This window comes from Accipiter gentilis, chromosome 18 (genome assembly GCF_929443795.1).
Source record: "Accipiter gentilis chromosome 18, bAccGen1.1, whole genome shotgun sequence".
NCBI lineage: Eukaryota > Metazoa > Chordata > Aves > Accipitriformes > Accipitridae > Astur > Astur gentilis.
Genome location: NC_064897.1, coordinates 23,323,427 through 23,345,433, shown reverse-complemented (window position 1 = coordinate 23,345,433; position 22,007 = coordinate 23,323,427). Strand labels below are relative to the sequence as shown.

The 22,007-nt window shown below is 38.5% G+C and overlaps 1 protein-coding gene across 3 annotated transcripts; it reads right to left on the bottom strand.

Annotated features, from left to right (window-relative positions):
• Window positions 1-1,312: 1,312 nt before the first annotated feature.
• On the bottom strand, window positions 1,313-21,376 carry HCFC2 (host cell factor C2). 3 transcript variants are annotated; one of them, XM_049821641.1, is made up of 16 exons: window positions 21,200-21,376; window positions 18,978-19,126; window positions 18,431-18,591; window positions 17,201-17,409; window positions 16,616-16,700; window positions 15,443-15,546; window positions 14,680-14,868; window positions 13,243-13,428; window positions 12,716-12,819; window positions 11,528-11,690; window positions 10,306-10,506; window positions 9,012-9,082; window positions 7,648-7,785; window positions 6,104-6,289; window positions 5,345-5,630; window positions 1,313-4,256 (listed from the first exon to the last, which is right to left on the bottom strand). In XM_049821641.1, the coding sequence occupies exons 1-16, from the start codon at window positions 21,363-21,365 to the stop codon at window positions 4,231-4,233; spliced, it is 2,424 nt and encodes an 807-aa protein (XP_049677598.1). In that variant the 5' UTR covers window positions 21,366-21,376; the 3' UTR covers window positions 1,313-4,230. The 3 variants fall into 3 exon arrangements, with proteins under 3 accessions (XP_049677598.1, XP_049677597.1, XP_049677599.1); XM_049821640.1 differs by lacking the exon at window positions 1,313-4,256 and having other exon boundaries at window positions 4,263-5,630; XM_049821642.1 differs by lacking the exons at window positions 1,313-4,256; window positions 18,978-19,126 and having other exon boundaries at window positions 4,263-5,630; window positions 21,200-21,344.
• Window positions 21,377-22,007: the final 631 nt, after the last annotated feature.

Below are 22,007 nucleotides of genomic sequence, written 5' to 3'. Positions count from 1 at the left end.
CTGGAGGTGCAGCATCCTAAAGACTCATTCCTGGAGAAAGAGGATCCATTTTGAGCTCATCTTTCGACTAACTTCTGGAAATTCTTATTAATAAAAGGGATCTCCACTTAGCTTCAGATCAATGGAAAGCACACCAAAATGAAGATTTTGCAACTACTAACAGGAGGAGGAACACGTTAACTGCTAACCAATGCCAGCAGTCAGTGCTCCACCCCTGTCCTAGGACTGGAAATGCTTCCACGTCAGAACTGAAAGCCACAGAATAAAAGCCCTGGCCTTTACCTCACTAGAAAATGTTATAGAAATACACTAGGAACCAGCTAATGGTATTAAAAAAACCCAATTCTGAGATGTTTTTAAGGTAAATTCATACAACAAATTCAAGTCTGCCTTAAAGAGAAAATAACTCCTACTTTGAGAATCTTATTAACAGTAAGAAAAAAAGCAAAGCACAATGAGGGAATTCTTCACTGATGGTTTAGGTTTCCCCACTTGTTTTCCAGTAATGCAAGGATCACAAATAATTGAAAATAAGACAGACAGTTACTCTATTGTAATAGCTCGGAACACAAGGAAGGAATCAATTTGGAGCAGACAGCTTTTAGCATTAGCAGTTTCTTATGTTAAGTCTCTCAAAGAGCTCTAGAAACAATCCTGTAGACCTTTCAGTTCACTCACTCACGGTCCTGCTCCTAGAAACATGTTATTACTTATTTCCCCAGGAGTTCCCTGTATTCAACTGCCACAGAAGTTTAACAACTTGCCCTAAGGCTGTGACATTTTGAGCATTTGGACACGCAGGCAATTCACACCCTTCCTAGAAGCCTCCTGAGCAGGGTTAAGTGCTCACTCATATGCCATCTTTTTAACAAACTGTAACAAAGCAATACCAATCGCTCCGTCACTCATTTTAAACAGCAGCAACATAACCGCTGTATAGACGGGGGAAGTAATTTCTAAATTTAATTTCAGAGGCCACAACCAGCAAGCTGCACGGCAGAAAGGCTGGAAGGGGGCAGATTAACGGTGAGAGCAGAGCACAGTGACTGCAGGAGGAGGTGGGGCAGGGAAACTGGGGAACCTCGACTAAGAAAAAACCCCACGAGGTAACCCAAGAAGTAACTCGGCAAATAATTTTTCTGAAAGAGTAATACTCAGTATTACAATGCTTATCGTTAAACCTCCCCTCCCCCAAAGACAAATATACTCACTGTCTTCTCTGTATCATCCCCTTTTCTAAAGGAGAGAAATTGGAAGTTTGCACACGTACACCTTTGAAAAAGCAGACATACACTTCAGTGTTTACAATGCATTTGATAGGACAACCACTTTATTACAAAGAACAAACAATGCTTCAAAATAAGACTGATCAACTTGAATTGTACAAAATGTCAGTTTCCTTGTAGAGGTCATTAAGTAACAGGCTGTAAGACTAAGTTCACGTCAAATTCGCTATCCTGAAATATCAGATAACAACAGTAATACTTATTTAATCTTCAGAGTTTATGGCATGATCATGTGCTCTACTCCAAACTACATTCAAAAGATATTGCTATAATTACTTTGAAAACACAAAGTGTAGGTTATTGTTCACTTCATTTCCACTTTCACAAGAACATTCTTAAGGTGAAGCTGTAGCAGTGTCTGCCGTAACTGGCACGACTGTCCTATACTTACACAGTCACAACTTCCCTAAGGAGTTTAGTAAACCTAGACATTTCTACAATATGGATACTGTCATCTGATAGATTTCAGCTTCTGTTACATGTCCTTTAGCAATATATGAAATAAATGGATAACACAGGTTCTTGAAGAGCTGATGTCAACAGTCTTCCAAACAAATTTAAAATCAAACAATCAATATTTGTCTGATATCTAGTTGATAGGCAAACAGGTGGGATTTAGACATTATAAATACAGTTCTAAAAAACAGACCACGAAGTGTATTTTACAGCATGTACCACAATTTCATTTGAAAGTAAAACTGTGAGGAACTGAAGATCTGCGTATGATCACTATTCAACGTCACCCAGCTTGGACAAAGAAGAGAAAGTGACATCTTATGTCGAGTCAGCTGAAGAAAGCACACTTACAAGGAAATTATACTTTCATTGAAAACGCCACAGTTTTACCCTTTGGTAGTTGTGACATACCCACTGAAAAAGAAATTGTGCAAAGCATGTGAACCTAAGTGCAAAAAAACTCCACCCAGACATACCCAACAGATTTTATTCTTAAATAACAAGTCTACAATCACAGCTATCATCCAACAAAATCAAAGCCACAAGTGTTTTCTCTAAAGGCTTCTTTCACAGTACTAATAAGAAAAACCAAGTTCTATTCTTCTAGTTAACAGTTCATGTGTACGGTATTTTAGTTATCAGACAGTATTGGTAGTGAGATCATAGCTGATGAAATGGACCATTAAAACACAAATATCTTAAAGCCAGTTAACTTCAGGAAAAGTCCTATACATTCATACTATAAACACCGTTTAAAGTGAATCTGGGATATCTGTCATTAACACAAGGTTCTTCTCTGGAGTAAACACATGTGTATTACTCCTGTGCCACAATTAACACTATTATAGCGATTTATGGTCCCCAGCACTTTTTATATGCTATTATAGCATGTGATGTGTTGCGATAATTAAGGCTGTATCAGCACTTCCATTATAACCCTGATTTTCAGGGTAGCTAAAACTTGGCTATTAAATCTGCTCTAGGATATTTGAGCTGTTAAATCTCTAATATTTTAGTGATACTTCTCCCACCAAACCAGGCACATCATTTATTTTAGTTTATATATTTACAAACACTCTTAAGACAAATTTAACTGGCAGAGGCAAGAAATTCTACCGTGACGTATAGTCTTTTGGCATTTGGGGCAAAATTAAAGTGCAAAGTATAAACTTCATTGCACAGTAAATAATTTAGGTTTTATTTTAAAATAAATCTTATTTAGGTGCCTCAATCTATTCACCTAGTGACCTTGTCCAACTCAGCCATTTTCCTCTACACTTTGGTAAACATAGGTTTATATATAGATACATAAATAGCATTTAAAATGTTTACCTTTATTTCACTACTGTGAACAATTTTTTTCTTTTAGCATAGGAATGGATCAACCTATTCCTAGAAGTAATGCTTGTTGAATTTATCAGCTAGCTAGTTAATGTAAAATGATGCATAGTAAAAGGGAGATACTGAACTTGATTGGTAGAATATACTGGTAAAGCAAACAAGCACTTAAGAAGATTAACTGGAATAAATATGTTGAAAGTTGCCATATAATATGTGCAAAATTGCTTACCATGTATTCTAAACTTTGGTTAAAAGTTTCAGATTGAAGGTTTACAGAAACATTATGGAAGCAACACAAGTGATTACAAACACAGGAATGAGGTAAGTTATTATTAGTGCAAAAAGCAAGCATATGCTAAAAGCAAAGCATATGGATTTAAAAAAAAAGAGAATGAATCTCATGGAAGTTTTTAATACAAGACCAGAAAGGTCTCTTGTAAACATTGGTATTTACAAGTTTGAGATTTGTACAACTACAAAAGGATAATTCTAAATATTAGTAGTGCATTTACAATGAATTTATGTCTTTTTGTAATAAGAGAAATGACTAAGTTTAACTTTTTCCTTTTAAATCTTCAGGGGATATCTTTCAAGATTAAGATATTTGTTACAAATAGTAGAAAAATCATTTCTTTACAAAAAAAGTATATATTAAAATATTTATACATTTTAAGTTACTATATAATAACTGGAAATTTTTGCCTTGTACTCAGGCACCACAATGAAGAATGTGGTATAAGGAACTGAAACCAAACATAATTTGCTCATATATCAAGTCTTATGAATTATCTATGCAAGATCTGTAGCAATCATGGGGACTCTACCTCAAATACTACTGTATGTGCCAATTTTTTCTTTCTTTATTTTTAATTTTAATTTTAAACTGTGTATTTTTTACATTTTAACTTTCACTACCAAAAAGAGCTACTGGATAGAGTATGGTCCTCCACCCCACCATCTTCAATATAGTTTCTATATGGTACTCATACCTGAGCAAGGCTGTGTAACGCTGATGTTTCAAACGTAAAAAAGGTTATATATTTTTAAGATAAAAACAATGCAAAAATAAAATATTTGTAGCATTTACAAATAGTACAAGAGTTACATTAAACACTACATTCGAAACTCGAGATTTATTATGTTGCTTCTACTTTGAGCTTGATGTTTTCATATCTGCAAAAAGAAGGAGACATTGTTAAACATTTCATAATTTCACATCATGTACATGGTCAAATAGTTTCAAACAACTACTGCTTCAGAGTTCTGGAATACAGATCACAGTCAAAACCCTTGCTAATTAAAGGGTAAAACCAGCATCAGAATACTAAACATCACAGAAGACAGCTTCTTCATTGTTGCTCTCCATCTTAGAAAAACACACCTTAAAAAGCAAGCAGTGGTTGGTGTATCCAACTGTTCGCTTTTAACCACACCCTGTGGATCACAGCCCACAAACTGAGAGGTCAGCTAAACCCATACAACAGGTCATTGCTCCCCGAGGGGGTGGCCACACTCCCCTTGCTCTGCCCTTCCTAACCTTCCTCCAAGCTTACAGGACCTCTTGCTGAGCAAAGCCGGCTCACAACCAGCAGAAAGCTAAGCCAGAAAGGAGAAGAGAGGAGAAGCCAGCAAAACTTCTTGTTCTGAGCCCCTGGATTGCCTTACTTAAAAGGTGAGCCAGAACTGATCAGGCTAAAAGCCAACCTTTATTTTCAGGATCCATTCCAATCCCCAACTCATCATGAGCCTGTACAAATTCAAGTGCAGGGACAAGATGACAAAACCTCTTCTGGCTGCAATACAGACTTTAAAGTGTGTATGTGTCACAAAAATATACCTGACATCACCTTATGAAAAATTTTGCTAATAAGGAGGGGGAAAAGATTGAAAAAAAACCTGATTACACCCATGCATGTAACTGGACTACTTCTTATTAGAATGAAAAACTTTTGAGCTGAAGTAAAGCCCAGGGAAATCAGAAGCTTATTAGGCTTTTATTATTTGAGGGACTGGGTAAGCCTCAATAACCAACATTCCAGTACTTGCTTGTCTTTGCTTGTGAACAAATATAAAAAATTTTTTTTAAATGTTATGCCAAATTCAACAACTAGGTTTTCTTAAAACTTCTACAAGGAACAAAACAACATTTCAAGAACTTCACATGCACTGCTGAAAAAAGCATTGGTTCTAGAGACACAATACACCATTTCCTCCGGTACAGCTACAGCCCATGTAAATGCTGCGTCTGACACCGACTTTACCTTGAAGCCATCGAACCTGCGTGGCTGGTCCGTATCCTCTCTCATTCTTTGCAGAAATTCTGAACACTATAGCAGGTCGGGAAGTGTAATCAACATGAGCATTTGAAAGCTGGGCAGCAGTCACTATACATGATGTTTTAAGACCACAGTATATTCTCATAAATACAAGCTGACTTGGATTTTCCTGTAATTGTGTGGAACGGATTGCTAAGTAGGCAGAATATTCTAAAATGTTTCCAGAAGGTGAAGCAGGAGGCTCCCAAGAAAGATGAATACAGTCTACACTCTGAAGAAAAAGGGAGAAAATGTGATAGTATGTAGGTAACCATTAGATACTCAAATATATATATAATTATATATACATAAAAATACAAAAAAAGCTCTAAAGATCATCTGAAAATTCTAGCCTAACATCATCAGTCTTTGGAAGTAAGGATGTGTCTTTTGACATTTTTTATAAGGCATAGTAAAGCCCTATAGATTTAAGGATGCAGAAAGAGAAAGTCATGGGGCAACTATCAAATGATTGAGTAAGATGTGTATCTGGTAACATGACCATTAAGTCTTAAAATAAGTCTTTATAGCAAATTTCTTTAAGAATATTACATTGACCAGAATTAACCAAGTAAGCATTTGACACTTTTAACTTAATATGACAATTTTAACTTGAAAAAAAGCACAACAACAAACCAACAAAAAAAGATTAAGCTTGTGACCAGAATTTTATACATCAGTACTGGAATTACCTATATATCTCACCTTGGTGATTTTGACTGTTGAAGGAGCTCCAGGAAAACCTGGAATGCAAGTCTTGAATTCACTGATTTTACTGAAAGGCCCAACACCACAGCCATTAATTGCCGCAACTCTGAACCTGTACACTGTGCCAGGAAGAAGATCCTGTTTCTTAAGTAATCTGTAGTCTGGTACATCTGCACTTTCCATCTGAAAATAAAGCAACATTTGTGTTAATTTTTAAAATATTCTAAACACAATTAGCTTAAAAAAATATAAAGTGGGTAGTAATAAACTGAAGATTATTAAGTTTAACTGAAACTGAAAATCTAATACTTTTGTACTTAAATCAGAATTTACAAAAAGGTTCTGACTGAGGCACTAGCTCAGCTCAAAACAGCTGATCTAGGATGCAATATGGGACTACATCTCTAACCCACCCACCCCCTGCATTTTTCAGTCATTTAAATTGAACTGAACCTCTTGGTTATTTTTACTTGGGAAAGTAAAAGCAAAGTAGCAATTCCAATTGTATAGCTTATGATTTAATTAGCATACTCTTCTGTCCTGAAAAATATTTTTTTTCAAAACCAGTTATTCCTACAGTTAAGAGTTGCAATTGTTGCATAGATAATCAAAATGTTTTTAAAGAAAAGCACTGCAAATTAGTAACATTGAAGTTTCTGAAACATTATGTGCTACTGTACTTCCATGTTTAAAATATGCATTGATGCATCCTTGAAATTTCCAATGGAACTATTTTCCTTCTGAATAATGTACAAGAAATCACAATCAACGTAAACACTGTAAAATGTACTACACTCTTTAAAACTAAGATGTGCAATATTTATAGGGAAGTGCTTTCAAAGAAAGCGTTCTGTGTTCTTTTCTTTTAGTCTCAAGAAAACATATACCCATCGTTTTTGTTTACAGTTCGCTAGGACATCATTAATTTACACTTTCACCATCAAAACTGCAACATTTTTGCAAGTTTCACCCGTATAGCATTTTCATATATAAACTTATATATTCAACAACATTTTTAGAGAAATCTGATACAAATCCACTACAGTTTCATATCCAGTCTTTTTAAACAGCCTAGCCTATGTCTTATTAGTATCTTTAACAATTTTTAAGCAAAGATTCTGGAAACAGAGAAGAAACTTTGATCGAAACATTTCAATGCTGTACTGAAATAACGTATTAAGAAGTTGCGAGGTTTTTAGTTTTTAAGAATCTTCACTGGTTTGAAAGCTCACTAAGTTTAATATTCTTTCTTAAGGCTAGAAATAGAAATATGGAAAGAATTAGCAATAGCAAAATAAGATGTTCCATATTATCATACAAAAACAACAGAAGAAAATTCATCTGGTTTAAGAAATAGCAAAAAAAGTGATCAAAATACATGAGGAACTACTGGTCACAAAATAAAAAACTCCTGTAAGCACCAGGTCCTGCTGCAGTATCAGAAAACCCCATATTTTGTTGTCAACCATAAAAGCAACAGATTCCAAAATATGTATGTGATATGTATGTGCAAGTTATGTCAGAGAAGAATTAGCAGCTACCTTGTTAGACATGCTCAGCGTTTCCTCTGGCAGCAAATAGAACTGGCTCACCACAGCACTGTTGTTCTTAAAAATTCCAACATCATACCACTGCCGGTCTCTTGGTTTCACCGGTGCCATCTGTCTTTGTGAAGTTTTCTAGTGTTTGAAGAACACGTTATGTAGACTACCCATACTTCAATGTAATGTAAAAAAAAAAAAGTGAAGAATCTAGCATATGTAAAAGACAACCCCCTTTTATAGCAGTCTTACTTTCTTCAAATGAATATACATGTATTATTAAAATACTGTTCAAAACCAATGGGTTCTTACACATTGATTTAGAAACAGTCCATCATTTAAAAAAAACCCAACAGTTGGGATGTCACCTCTGACATTTTAGTTTAAACAGGGAGGGGAAGAAGTTTAAAGCTTTAGAAACCAGGTGTCCGTAGCAGCATGGAGTTGTGAGTTACTTTCACTCAGAGGTCAGAAAGTTCCACAACATGGTCCAACATCAGTAGCTCTACCTGAGATTCAGCTACACCTCAGCCCCAAACATACTCTCTTTCAAGGCGCTGCTGAACTTGCTTGCAGCTGAGAACAGGGCCTCTGCTTGTGGCATGGGGCAATGGTGATGGAGGGCATGGGAACTGTTCCTGACTGACCCAGAAAGACAAACCGTCTTTCTCACTTGTCTCCAGGCACCAGGGAGGGTGCTTGCATGGTCAGTGTGCCCAGCACAGACAGGCCACTATCCTGCTAGCACGGAAAACAGGCAGGAGTGGTAGCTGCTCTGGGCAAAAGCACCCCAACCCTTTAGTAGCAGCTGCTTCTTCCCATCCTTAGCTCCTCTCTTTTGGTGGCAACAGTGGCACCTTGGTTTTGTGTATTAAGTTGTAAGCAGGTGAAATAGGAAGCATTTACTTTTTCAGGCAGTATTTACAGCTTGCATAGCCAGTCCCCATCTCCTCTAGGGAAAAACATCAAGATGTCAGTTTAGTTACGTTTCAAACCTATAGATCACCAGCTAACTCTAGTCTGATCATACTTCATTTTAAATTCAGTTGTGCATACAGAAGAACATTTTACATTTGCACATCATGCAGCAGAGAGATCATTCCACTGTGCCAGTCAATAAAAATGATTCAACAGCTGAAACACATACTTGGATCTCCTCCCAACTACACAACTGCTACTTAGACTCAAATCAAACACATACAATGCAATTAGTTTTACAACAGAAATGCTTACCCCTGTATTATTCACTTCAATCCCTAAATATACATTGCTTTTCTTTCAGAGATATAATTAAAGGAAAACAGAAGAGACCTTACAACTAATCAACAGAACAATAAATACAGCATATACTTTGTCAGACTTACAGAGGAGTGTGAATCATTTGCCTGTCCAGTATTGACCCTTGTCGAAGGCATGATATAAGCAGTTTCAGCAGCTAGAAACAAAAAGTTATATTTAAAAAGCTTAAGTGATACAAAAAATTTAACACAAAGTCCACAGAGTATGAAAGGAGACCTCAACAGCCATCTACAAGTATTTGTTGCAAAAGTACATCTCAGACTTCTTTTGCATGCAGTTCTATTTATAACACGTCCAACTAATTTTGGCTTGCATCATATTCACAGAACAATTGTAAGAGCCTGGCATTGCAGGCTGCTACAGATAACACAAACAAAAAGCAGGACTCGGAAAATCCTAAAAAGTGACAGAATTATGAAATCAATATGAAGTATTTGTGAACAAATAATCTAAATGCCAGATTGAAGCACATACTGATGACATTGTATGAATAGTCTAAGCATGAAATCTTAATTTGAATGCACTGACATCAATACAGTCTGAATTCTGAACATAAGCAGTTAATCTCTAAACAATCCTAACAAATGGGAAAAGAACATTTATTAAATTTAACATGGAATCTTAAAAAAGATAAATCAAAGCACATAAGCACATGAACAACACAAGGGAATATTAGTATTCTACACTTGTGTTTCTGGGGTTTGCTTTTAAAATATAATACTGTTTGGTAAAAATTACACTACTCACACAGTGTCAATAAGAGAATACAGTTCTTTAGTTAACACTCAAAACAATAGCAAGCACAGCCTGATGATTGATATTCATGAAAAACAAAACTTGAAAAACTACCAATATGTTTAGTTTCTGCATTGCTGCTTATTTCAGATATTTCAAGCAGTCTGTGAAGAGGTCACCACATTTGACTAGCAGTGAGCTAGCCACATGAACTGGCCATATTTGTTACAGAGGTCAATTGTTTAAAATCAAAATCATTTAAGGTTTGTAGTCTTTTGCTGACTAAATAAACAGACAATCACTGAATGAAAGCAAATGTGCTGTGGGCACCAAAACTGGCTGCCACTGCTGTTTAGAAAATGGGCTTCTGCATAAATGAAGATTTAAATGACTTTTCATTTAGAGGAAACAAAGTGGTTTGCAAACATATAAAAGGAGTATCCTGATTTTAAAAGATGTTTAAATCATAGCAGAGATCATCCAGGCTGCCCAAGGTCCTCAATACCCAAAGCTCTATCTCAATCCCAGGTACTAGGCAAGATGGGAATCCCACCACACTAGAGGAACTCTGATGGCCTTAGATATATATGGCTCAAAATACAGTATGTGAAACACATTTCAAACCTTCAGATTTTGAATTGAATGTTGTTAGTGAAGTTTCATCTTTAACAACTGCCCCATTTGTACTTGATGATTCAGTTTTAACAGCCTGCTGGGTTACCATAGTTTGTGTGCTGGAGACAGTACTGGATACAGAAGCATCAGGATTTACAGTTCGTTTGTCCAAGTCATGTAATTCACCTACATTTGCTGAAGTCTGGGGACCTTAAAAAAAAGAAAATATTAACCAGAATTCAATACTGATAACACCTAACAAATCTCAGCTTGATCTAATGGCTTTAGTTTCATACAAAAACAGAGTTTAGCTCAGATTTAGATTAGAATTGATCTGATTATATTAATTGCTAATGCTTTCTTTAGGTATGTAACTTAACAAGAGTCTGTCTGCACAGTCATAAACAGATACATGTAAACAGTTATATTAAAATGGCAATTTAATTTGTTTTAAGCTTGCTATTCTGTATCTATTTGGTTATGAAAGGATTAATTTGGAAAAAAATCCTAACAAAGTATCCACACAAATCAGTATCACAGATTTGTAACAATCAACTTAAGATTAACCACTGTGGAAGTCTGTTTCTCACTTAGAGCTAAGATCTAAAATTTCTACACAATACTTAAATTACACTGTGAAGAAAATGAAAATCCAACAACCTATAAATTACATGAAAGTCAGATATAAACAGATCAGGTGATTGAGCCTGGATTCACCACACTGAACTTAAGGCACTTCAGTGAAATGCCTAAATCAGTGCCTAGTCATCTTCTATTTCCTCTACAGTCAGACAGAAACATGCTCCTCTCTATGTTGCCTAAAATTTTACATCGGCTAATAGCTTTTCGCTATTAACAGACAGAAGCAGTGTCAAAGAGAGCCTGGAGTTACTACTACCTTAATGTTGTAAAATGAATCTGGCCCTATCAGTCTGTTCTTTGATGTTAAAAACTGCTATTTATGTTTAAAGAGACACATTTGCCATCATAATAATGAATATATTGAGAATTTCATGTCCCTTGCAATACTTCAAACAACTTAAGATTTCATTTTTCCTTGTATCTTCTAAAAATATGTACAGTAATAGCTGGCACAAATTGTTTTTTTTTTAAACTACAAAGGCCTCTAAAATATTTTTAAATTGCAAGACAGAAATAATCTTATTTAAAGTTTATGAGATTAATTTTAACTCTCACTTTTTAATTAATTTTTATTCTATAGTTATCTTACTTGAAGTACAAACAGGCAAAAGAGAAGGGGCATTTGATTCTTTGAATCCTGTAGCATCTGCATGGTTTTTCATAGTCTCCTGTGTAATCTTGTTTTCAGGTGCTGCAACCTTTTCTTTTCCTTCTACTTTTAATAATGAGTTGGATGAAAGGGAAACTTGGACCTAACCAAAACAACACATTTGTTAATGTTTAACTGCAAAGTTCAGAAATTTCAGTTGCAAACATGGCATGAAAATGCTTGCTCGAAAACAACAAACAAAAATTCTCCAACAAATCCCCCTAGCACTTTAAATTAAAACAAGAAACCAAACCAACCTCACAATCCACCTTACCTTAGCCACTATAAAACAAAGACTCAAACTCTAACTTGACTTGGAAGTGTCCCTGACACATACTGAATTTTATCTGAGAGCGAACTCACATTCTTAGGTTATTATTACATGGAAGTTCATTGACGCATACATTTAGTCTGCTGGGGGTACTTGAGGGGATGGGAAAAATCACAATTACAGAGGCTTTCAACCTTTGCTTTCCTGGCACATACGTAAGATACTTCTACTGTTAGTAAAATTTATAGTACTTCTACATGTGTTTTCTACATGAATACATTATGGATCCCATACAGACCTGAGGCCCTACACAATTAAGAAAAAGTCTGAATTTCTAAAAATGTGATCCTTTAGCCAGAGTTTGTTCTCCCTCTTTTATTTAAATTGGCAAAACAGTGGAACATGTACAACTGCACAACCAGAATAGATAATAATTGGGTTTATACTGTAGTAGGAACCTACAACTAAGCAGACTAGCATAAAAACACCAACAAAGAAGGAATTTGCCTTATCCTTTTTGCCTCCCACATTAATTTCACCAACATTTGGAGGATGAATAGTATTTCTACCGGTATCAGGCTCCCATTTAGCGTTCTGGAAGTCAATACAGTTGCAGTTTCCTTTCTGCATTACCAGGAAGAAGACTTTAAAGACTGTCTGTCAATCATAAAAGTAAAAAGAATGTAAGAAAAAAGACAACTACTTCAGCAGGTGCCTTTTTTGTTTGTTTGTTTCATTTTGGTTTTTTTCTAAGGCCTAAAAGTATGCAGGGACTTTTAAAACTGAGAAAGTCTTTTGGCAGTTCTCTCGCTTCCCACACTACTTTGCCACTTAGGCATTTTTCAGTTTACACTTACATTATTAGGAATGACATTGTTTGTTTGGCTGGGATGATCCACCTTCATTTCTGGATAAGGGACACTGGGCAATGATTGTGGACTTTGCTGTAGAGAAGAGCCACCTTTCAGGTAAACAAAAACAAATTCCAATCAGTTACATAAAACCTAATATTAATGATGGTTGGAATCTATTCCAGTAAGCAAGAGGGAGACCCAAAGTTGCCTCAAGGAAGACTTGGTTGTAAGACTGAAATGAAACTGCATGGCCAAACAGTCAGATAGAATCCCTTCCCAACTGTTTCTTTTCTCAAATTGTGCCCAGCACTGTACTAATACCTTCAGATTTGGATAGCTGCCCAAAACTGACAGATACAAGTTAAGGCTGAGTTTTCCATAATTATGATGCATGCATTTTGGGAATAACCAAAGAAATAGGGTCTCTCTCTCTCTCAAAATTATTTTTTTAAAAAAACAAACTCATATTAATTACTTACACAATCCTCTACCTTTACACGAACATTAGCATAATGTGATCTGACTACTACCTTGTGAACTCAGCACTGATGTCTCAGGAACCCCAGTACCAGGTATTCCAGCCACTGATGGCACTGGTGAGTCAGCATGTAATTGAAGAAGATATCCTTCAACCGTAGCTACTTCATCCCATTTCACTTGAAAAGAGTTGGTGGTAGCTCTAATCAGCTGTACCTGTGATGGTGCTGGAGGTTTCTCTACAAGAAACCAATAAAACATAGATGGCATGTTTGAAATTTCCCCCTTTTATCCATTTAAAAAACATCTATATAATGCAAGCAAAATCAATAGCTCCTTTTTCACTTATGTACAATATAGATGAGATTCAACAATAAAGAGTTGTCAACGGCAGCAAGTTCAGTCAGAGAATTATAAAGTGCCATTCTAGAGTTTTAAAAAATGCAGAAGTTTTGATGCTTTGTTTTTTAATGGCTATTCTGCTGCCAGCAAGCCTTTGGGTTGTATATACATAATTATAGGTATTACAGACATAAGAGATCCTTGTCCTTTCCTAAAAGGCTGCATGCAGCTCTTTGGCTCCTAAAGCTTTACGTATTCTTGGAAAGGATTCACAGATGACTGTGCTTCCTTTTTGCTTGCTCTCTGTAGCTAAAGCAAGCTTTCCCTCAAACTTCTGCAGAGGCTGAAGCCTAGGCATGAATCAATGCCAGTGACCTCCTCCTCTCACTTGCCTTGATACCTGACTAGGCTGCACTCTCAAGCACATGCCTCCCCTGCTACTCTTTCATCTTCTGACCTTCCTGAGGGAAAAAAAAAAAAAAAAGGGGGGGGGGCGGGGGGAGAAAACACGATCTCCTAAACATTTCACAATCTCCAATAACAATTCTCATGCTTCTGCTTAAGCAGGCAACAACTCCCTCCCCAAATTACTATTCTAGTTCCCTCTCTCCCAATACCATCTCAGTGTCCTGCCATCAAGCCAACTACTAACGAGTAATTAGTGCTCCTGAATTCCCTTCAGCTCCAGGAACAATTTGGTCCCTTCTCAGATTCAACAGTATCTTTTTGCCAAGTCCAAGAGATGAGGAAGCAGCAGCAGCAATGATCCCAAGAGAAGGAGAGGTTTGGTAAAAAACAGTAAGTAGCAGCAGAAAAGATCACCAAGAAGAGAGGCCAGGTACTTTGAGTTTAGGTAAAACACCCTTTAGCACCTTGTATCTACTGACTATGGCATGCAATGCAGAATCTAGCCACAAAGTTCTTTCAGAGGCTTTAAACAAGCCTTCCTAATTTTTTTCAGTTTAAGTTATAGCTGTAGCCTTCAAACAGTCAACAGTGAAGTGTGGTTTACTTAAATAAGCTTTAAAATTTAAATAATCTTTGAGTTTGCTACAGCTTTTGATGTTCTTATCATCAATGATGCCAGCTTCCCATATGTTAATAAAATATGGAACATAGTACAAGTCTCTTGTTTATTTCTGACTCACCAGTATCAAGGTACCAAAGATCTTTGCAGCAAACTTGATTGTTCCAAGCTTTTCTGTAACCATCTCTACCACTCCAGATATACAGACGAGTGCCAACCGCTACAGCACAGTGTCCTGCTCTTGGCCCTGGTAACAAGTTACTTTTGTCCTCCTGGCAATCTGAGATCAGACCTATCCATTCTGTGGTATCTAGTAAACGAAACTCAAAAAATTTAGTTTCTAGATGTTTTCCAAAACAAGCAATACAGATGTTAATACACTTAACTGCTCAGAGAAAATGAAAATAAATCACATCTGGTTTTATAGACAATTGCATTTAAATTTGCAATATTACAAAGAGAAGGTCGCTTTCCAATTAGTTTGCAAGATACGATCAATTAATACAGGATGAATTTTCTGACCTCTGGTTGTCTCTCTCAGGCAAATACAAGATCAGAAGTTGAGGATTCAGGGATAGTACTATCACGTTTAGAAAAAACTCATTTCAGGATCTGTCTCTTGTGTTCTTCTATAAATGAAGAAGGAGTATTTACATTACTTAGTATTAAAGTTGTATTAACAAAGATTCGCACTAGCAAACCTGCTGAATGTGCAAAGAAAAATAAAAAAATCACTTTAGAAAAAACCTGGCATCTTCTTTAGTCAGCTAGGATTACAACTGTGTATCCTACAACTTTTCTCAGAGTTTTCAAAATATTTATTCTACTCTGTTAAGAAAGTATTAATTCAAAATGCCCACTCCCAGAAAGGCAGAAACACTAACCCAAATTAAGATAAGAAAATGAACCGGTACATTTCCATTCACCATCATGAGCAGAAATATCACCTCCTGCTGACTGTGGAACCCATCCACCAAAAACATACATTCTGAAATATAGGAAAAGAGGGAAGAGGGAAAAAGAAAAGAAAAGCCAATTAAAATCCAGATCTGCTGCATGTGCTCTCTCAAACTAGGACAAAACAGAACATCTCCAGTGCTTTACAGTTCTGGTTTACAGCAGGTTTTATTTGTGTCTACTGTCTTTAGAAAGACAACTACCTTCTGAAATCTCTGAGTAAGTTAACTGATTAAAAAACCCAACCAACCAAAAAAAAAACCACACCCAAAACTCCTCAAACAGCTTCCCAGAAACAGAAGTTAATATTGTATCTTTTTACAAACCACCAAACTGCTAATACTCTCCAAAAATCACGTATTTACACAGAATTTCTACAACCCTTTACTGCAGACCTTTTAATAAACCATTCTAAAATTAGAAGACTGGTATGTAAGTCAGATATCAAAATTTAAAAACACAAGGCAGGCTACAAATGACTAACATTTTAAGTAAATCATAAAAAGCTAAGCTGTTTGATCATAAGATAAAAAGCTTTCACACTTTTTTCCCCCCATTGTCACTTTCTCATCATGCCAGCTTGTAAACTGATATAAAATGGTTTGAAACCCATGTTTAAAAGTCCACTTTATCAATGCTATCTGCCAAAACAAACCATATTGGCAAGAAGCAAAGTAATGAGGAACAGACTACAGAAAAACTGGCCCATAAAAATGTGGAATGGTTTTGCCTAGAACTGGTTCTACTCTTTGGGCAGTTTGTTTGCATAGCTAGTTCACTGTGTCACAGACACAGAGGCACTCAGGTTGGCTCCTGACAGCCAACTTGGGTCCAGCTGAGACCACCCCAGAATGCACAAAGGTGAATTAAGAAGCCTGGAAAGCTGCTTGCGGGTTGGGCAGACTGTCCTGCTGGACAGAAACACAGCTTGATACCCTTAAATTAACAATGGTACTTTTAAATTTCCACTGAGGTAGGATAATAGAAGCAGAAAAGTATTCTACAGGGCTGATGGTTTATACTGAGCAGTAGTGGATAAGCATCATCATTCTCCTACTAGGTGTACCTTTCTAGAGTTGAGCTTTTAACAACAGACATACTTGTTTCCTATTACATTGGCCGTATGGAGACTGCGAGGAAGTGGTACTGTCCCTTTAGTTTCTGGTCTTGACCAGGTCATGGTTTCTAAAAGAAAAAGAACAAAAACCCTCAAAAAACTTGTTACTGTATATTTCACTACCTGGATTTTAGGAGGGAACATACCTCTAGCATTCAACAAAACAAAATTTCACCTTTTCAAGAAGGCCACTTTAAGAAAGAAGGCGCAATAACAAGCACTAAAAGCTTCTTTTAAAATTCACAGGAAATACTGACAAACTAATTGTTTATCAGTTTATCAAAAAGATATATTATGGTTTCATTATGGTTATTCAACTTGGTTATCATAGTGACAGGCTTTAAAGCACTCTATGGAAACAATCTCACAGTGTAACGAAAATCAGCGAGGATAATATATGCAAACAATGCTGTACCTATGTAATTCCAAAAATTAAGAAAAGGTTAACACTATGGTGTAAGTCCCAATAATATCTGCACCACATCATGCCATTAATCATTATATACTAAAATTTTTCCTCTTAGCCAGTAAGGCCACTGCACTGACTTCTACTGGCAAATCAACTCACCTATATCAAGTTCCCAGAGATCATTAAGCCGACAGCCACACATCCCTCCAAAAATATACATCTTTGGACTTCCCAAATCTTTTCTGCAGTATACGATGGCTGTATGAGATTCTCGGGGAGATGGCAAGATCCCTTTGGTCACAGGAATACTCCAGCCGACAACGCCAGAACCGTGTTGCAGCTCCAGTTCATAGAAATCATTTAAATATCTAGGGTATTATTGTCAAAGTATGAAAAATTCACTTATAAGCAAGATTACAAGTGAGCTTTAAACCCTGACCACTTCCAAGTATTACAGACTTTTGTCTTGGGAGAGCGTAGAATTTTAAAATCTCAAAACCTTTGATGGCATTGTGGACAGTACCAAAAATAAATGGATATAAAACAAAAATGAACTATTATAACTTGTTGGCTCTAAGGAAACATGCTTTCATATCATACTTGATATACTGTATTACATGAAAGAAACATTCAACATTGGTAAACAACATTCTTAGCAGAAATTACTACATATGCACAAGCTTGGAATAAACTGCAAAATTGTGAGCAATACATGATGACATGGGACATTAGAGATTAATTGCTGCAACTCTAAGGCAACAAAGGTGAAAGGAAGCTGTTTCTTTTCTGATGTCTTCAGGCTGGCCAACAGAAAATTAGCCATTTGTTGCTGAATCTATCAGCAAGTTATTTTTAGGTAATGGTCTTTGAATCTTGGCATTCATACCAGATATCTCTTGTTTACTGAGCTTAAAATTGCCAGTTTATAGCTCAGTGGATATAAACGCTCTGGAATAGCACTGCTTGCTGATAATAAAGGCAACTTCAGCTGTTATTTCCAAAAATTCCAGATGAATTCATAACTGTTTTCCACAGCATTATAAAAGAAACTTCTATTGTGAATTCCCTGATTAGTCATGAGACTTTACTGATTTAAGTAATTCTAACAATAAAGCCATTCTTGAAAACATCACCCCAAATACTAGGAAAAATAGCAAAGTCTACTCAGGTTTCCCTCCAAAAGTGTCAGAGCTGTCAGTCAGTGTTACATATTGTGGGATTAGCAAAAGAAATACTTAAGCTTCTTAGTAAGTAACCCCTCCACTGCACAAATAATCCAAATGTGAGTACTTGGTACGCAGGGCAGCCTCCCTAGAATGTTCCTCTTCAAAGCTGTCGCATCTAGTAATTTATTTGTAAAGACATTGAATTCAAACTGTATCAGCATACCTGGGAACGTTATTATTTGAATCCTCACTTTCATTTGCCAGACCACCAAATAAATAGCACTTGTTACCATATAAAGAAAAGCTGTGGCCAAGTCGAGGACAAGGTGGTGATCCCGTGGAAGGAGCTTGAGGTTTTACTTTTTTCCAGAGCCATCGACTTGCCTTAAAGACAAGAAAAATATATTCAGACATATCTTCATTTATAGTGTTTCATTGTCAATAGAATTCAGATAATATTAACACCTGTATATTTTCTGAATTATGTTTAAGGGAATGTTGGGCTTTTCTTAGGATATACATTAGGAGGGACATGTAAGAGCTAACCTTCAGAAAGTGTTAAATATTTTATTTAGACTAGATGGAAGTCTCTTTTTCAAAGTTCTTTAGATTTCCACCATCTTCAGAATCTAGTTAAAGAGTTTATTCTTTCTGGAGCAGAGCAAAGCTCATCAAACTTTCCTCTTCAGTTGGTAACACAAAATGTGTTTGTTCATAAATAGATAAATGAAGTAGTCCTCAAAACTGAAACATCTTCATACATTTCCTACCTGCAATTCATATAAATCATTACTGTATCTTCCATATTCAACCATTCCTCCAAAAACTAGTATTCTGGTACCATCACAAACAAATCCATGTGCTGCACAGCCTGGAGGAATATCTCCCCTTACAGCAGGAAGGAACCACTGATTTGTAACTATAGCAGAGGGGGAAAAAAAAAAAAAAAAAAAAAAAAAAATACTTCAAACACCGAGAAGGAAAGTGTATTTTTAAACAACTCTGCTTTCTAAGAATTACCTTTTACCCGTAGATAACTGTGAATGGGCTGTTTGTTTGACACCAAGTTTTAACTGAATTAAAATTTCTTTTTTTTTTTTTAATAAAAAGAAAGGCAAACACCGCTATCAAATCAATGTTACTCAATATATGAATGAGCACGTAAGGTCACTGTAACTAAGTCAGTTACCAAGGGTCACCCAGCAATTTAATAGACTTGCCAAAAAAAGAGGCTAATGAGGAACCTAAGTGCAGTTCCACACAAAAGAGATAACTATGCTAACTCAGAGGGAGCTAATCCTAGAAACAGAATTATTAGAGCCACAGCAGCATGGCAGTGTGCCTGGACTTAACAGCCCTATTGAAAACCTAATTACACTGTTCTGGGACCAATGTTAGCATCTACAGAGCACTGCACTGATACATGGGAGAGGAAAGGCACAGAGGCAAGAAAGAGCAACCAAGACTGCCTGATCCAGCAGCAGCATATTGGTGTTCAAACTGTTCTGGGATGAAAGCATTACAGGAGATATCGCCTCCTTTTTCCTACGCTTTTTTCACGAGCAAGAAGAGGAAAAGTGTGAAATTAGAAGCTTCCAGTGAATGTTGCTGCAGGGGATTAAGATGCCCTTGCTGTGTGCCAGCTCCTCAGAAGTCATCACACTCATAGCGAGAGCAATGGACGACACCCCAAGCTCAAGCAGCCGAGGTCACAACCCTGCATCTTAGCCCCCCGAGAAAAAAAGGTCCATTTGGGCCAAACGCTCGTCTGGGAACCAGAACAACTAAGTTATGATCCTTTCTGTCACTGCCACAAAGGGGAAACACCTTTAGCAGAAAGTCTAGGCAGAAAAATAAAAAAAGTGATGTGAAGACTCACTCAAAAGGCACCCATCAGAACATCTGTTCTGACAGATAGTATAACTGTAATATCTAAAAGCTTTCTTTACATTACTTGTCAAAACAGAAAGATTAAAAGAGGTTTTTTTTTTTTCCTCCCCCCAAAAAATGTGATCGAGTACAGCAGATCTTCTAGCTACCATGGAAAAAATCTGCTTGGAAGAACTCTAACACTAAGCATTTTCCTCCTAGTAAACTACCTCCAAAACATGTCTGTGCTCCCAGATTTTATCTCAAAAACACTCAGCAAAAATACCATCTTTTTTTTGGAGGGGGGGAGAGGGCACATGATAAGAATAATTTTTGAACGATTCTTAAAAGTTGGCAAGTTAAAAGGCTAGTTAACATGCTCTCACTTTCAGGCTTTTGGTATGTTGCACAAGCAGCCAACACTGGCGGACTGAGCACAGATCAGTCACCTAACCCCCCCGCCCCATCTCAGCCCAAGCGCTGAAATTACACAGAAGTTTTCCAGCCTCATACAGCATCCCGTACAGTGACTATTTAGGGATCTAATCTTTCACGAATAAAATCGGTCTTGGGCAGCTTCCTGTTTGGAAAGGCTCCCAATGCCAACATGTTCACTTTTCTAACCAAGATTTCTATTTCTGCGTGTTCAGCTCTCGTTAGCTGCCACCAGAGGGAAGAAGGGGGATCTGGACAGTCGAGGGGACTAATCCAGTCAGCAGCCATTCAGCCGAGACCTGCCAGGGCAGACTCCGCAGCTCAGGACGACGGGCTGGGAAAGCAGAACACCCGCGAGGCGCATAAAGAGGTTTTCCAGGTTCCTTTTTTCCCCCCAGAAAGGACCAACACCAGCCAGGGCGCAGCACAACCCCGGAGAACCCCTCGCCCAGGCCCATTTCCCGCCCGCTCCCCCCTCAGCGCCAGCGGCTCAGCCGAGCCCCCCGCGGGCAGTCCCGGGGGAAGGCAGGCGGCGATCCTCCCCCCCCTCGCTGTGAGGAAGCCGGTGTCCACCGGCAGCTGAAGACATGACAGCCCCGCCGCTGTGCCCCCCCAGCCCGGCCCGGCCCCGCCCGCTCCCTGCCCCCTCGCCCGCGGCGGGCCGCGCCCGCCGCCCCGCCCCGCGCACCCGTGTTGTAGACGTGTAGCTCATCGGCGATGCCCTCGTTGCCTCCCCCGAAGATAATGACCAACTCGCGGATGGCGACCGCTCGGTGCCCGTGGCGGGAGCGCGGCACCGGCCCCGTGAAGGAAGACACCCGCCTCCAGCTCAGTCCAGCGGCGGCCGCCGCCATCTTACCGCCACTCCCACAATGCACCGCGCGGCCGGGGCAGGCCGGCGGGGGAAGGGGGAGCCACAGGGGGGCGGGGGGGCGCCGCCGCGGGTCACGTGACGGCGGGCGGGCGGGCGGCGCCGATTGTCGTCGTCCTCCCTGAGGTGACCGGGGCTCGGCTGAGAGGCGCGGCGGGGGAGTCGCGTCTTGGCCCCGCCGGGGACTTGGCAGCCGCTTTCTCGGCGACCCCAGGCGCGCCTCCGGGGCTGTGCCGCGGCCGCCTTTGCCACAGGCCTTTCTCTGCACGGCTGCCTCCCTCCCGCCCCCGCCTCGGGAGCCCCCTCCCCGGTCTCGGCCTTGCTTCGGCGGGAGGCCTGTGAAGGGCGCCTGGCGGGGACGAGCCTGCCTGCAGCGTACCCGGCCCGCGGGGCTGCGGCCTGCCGGCCCGGGGTGCTGAGGTGTTGGGGTCACCACGGGTGTGGTGTGTGCTGCTCAGCTGAGGGCACCCGGCTCAGCGTTCAAACCCTCTGAAATGCGTAGCAGGTTTTTTTTTTTCTTTTTTTAAACTTGCTAGTGGTAGGCGAGCTATGCGTCTGAGAGAAATGAGTTGCTGTTCAAGCACTGAAGGTTGAGTTTAGAAACCAAGGTTTCAGTTCTACAGTT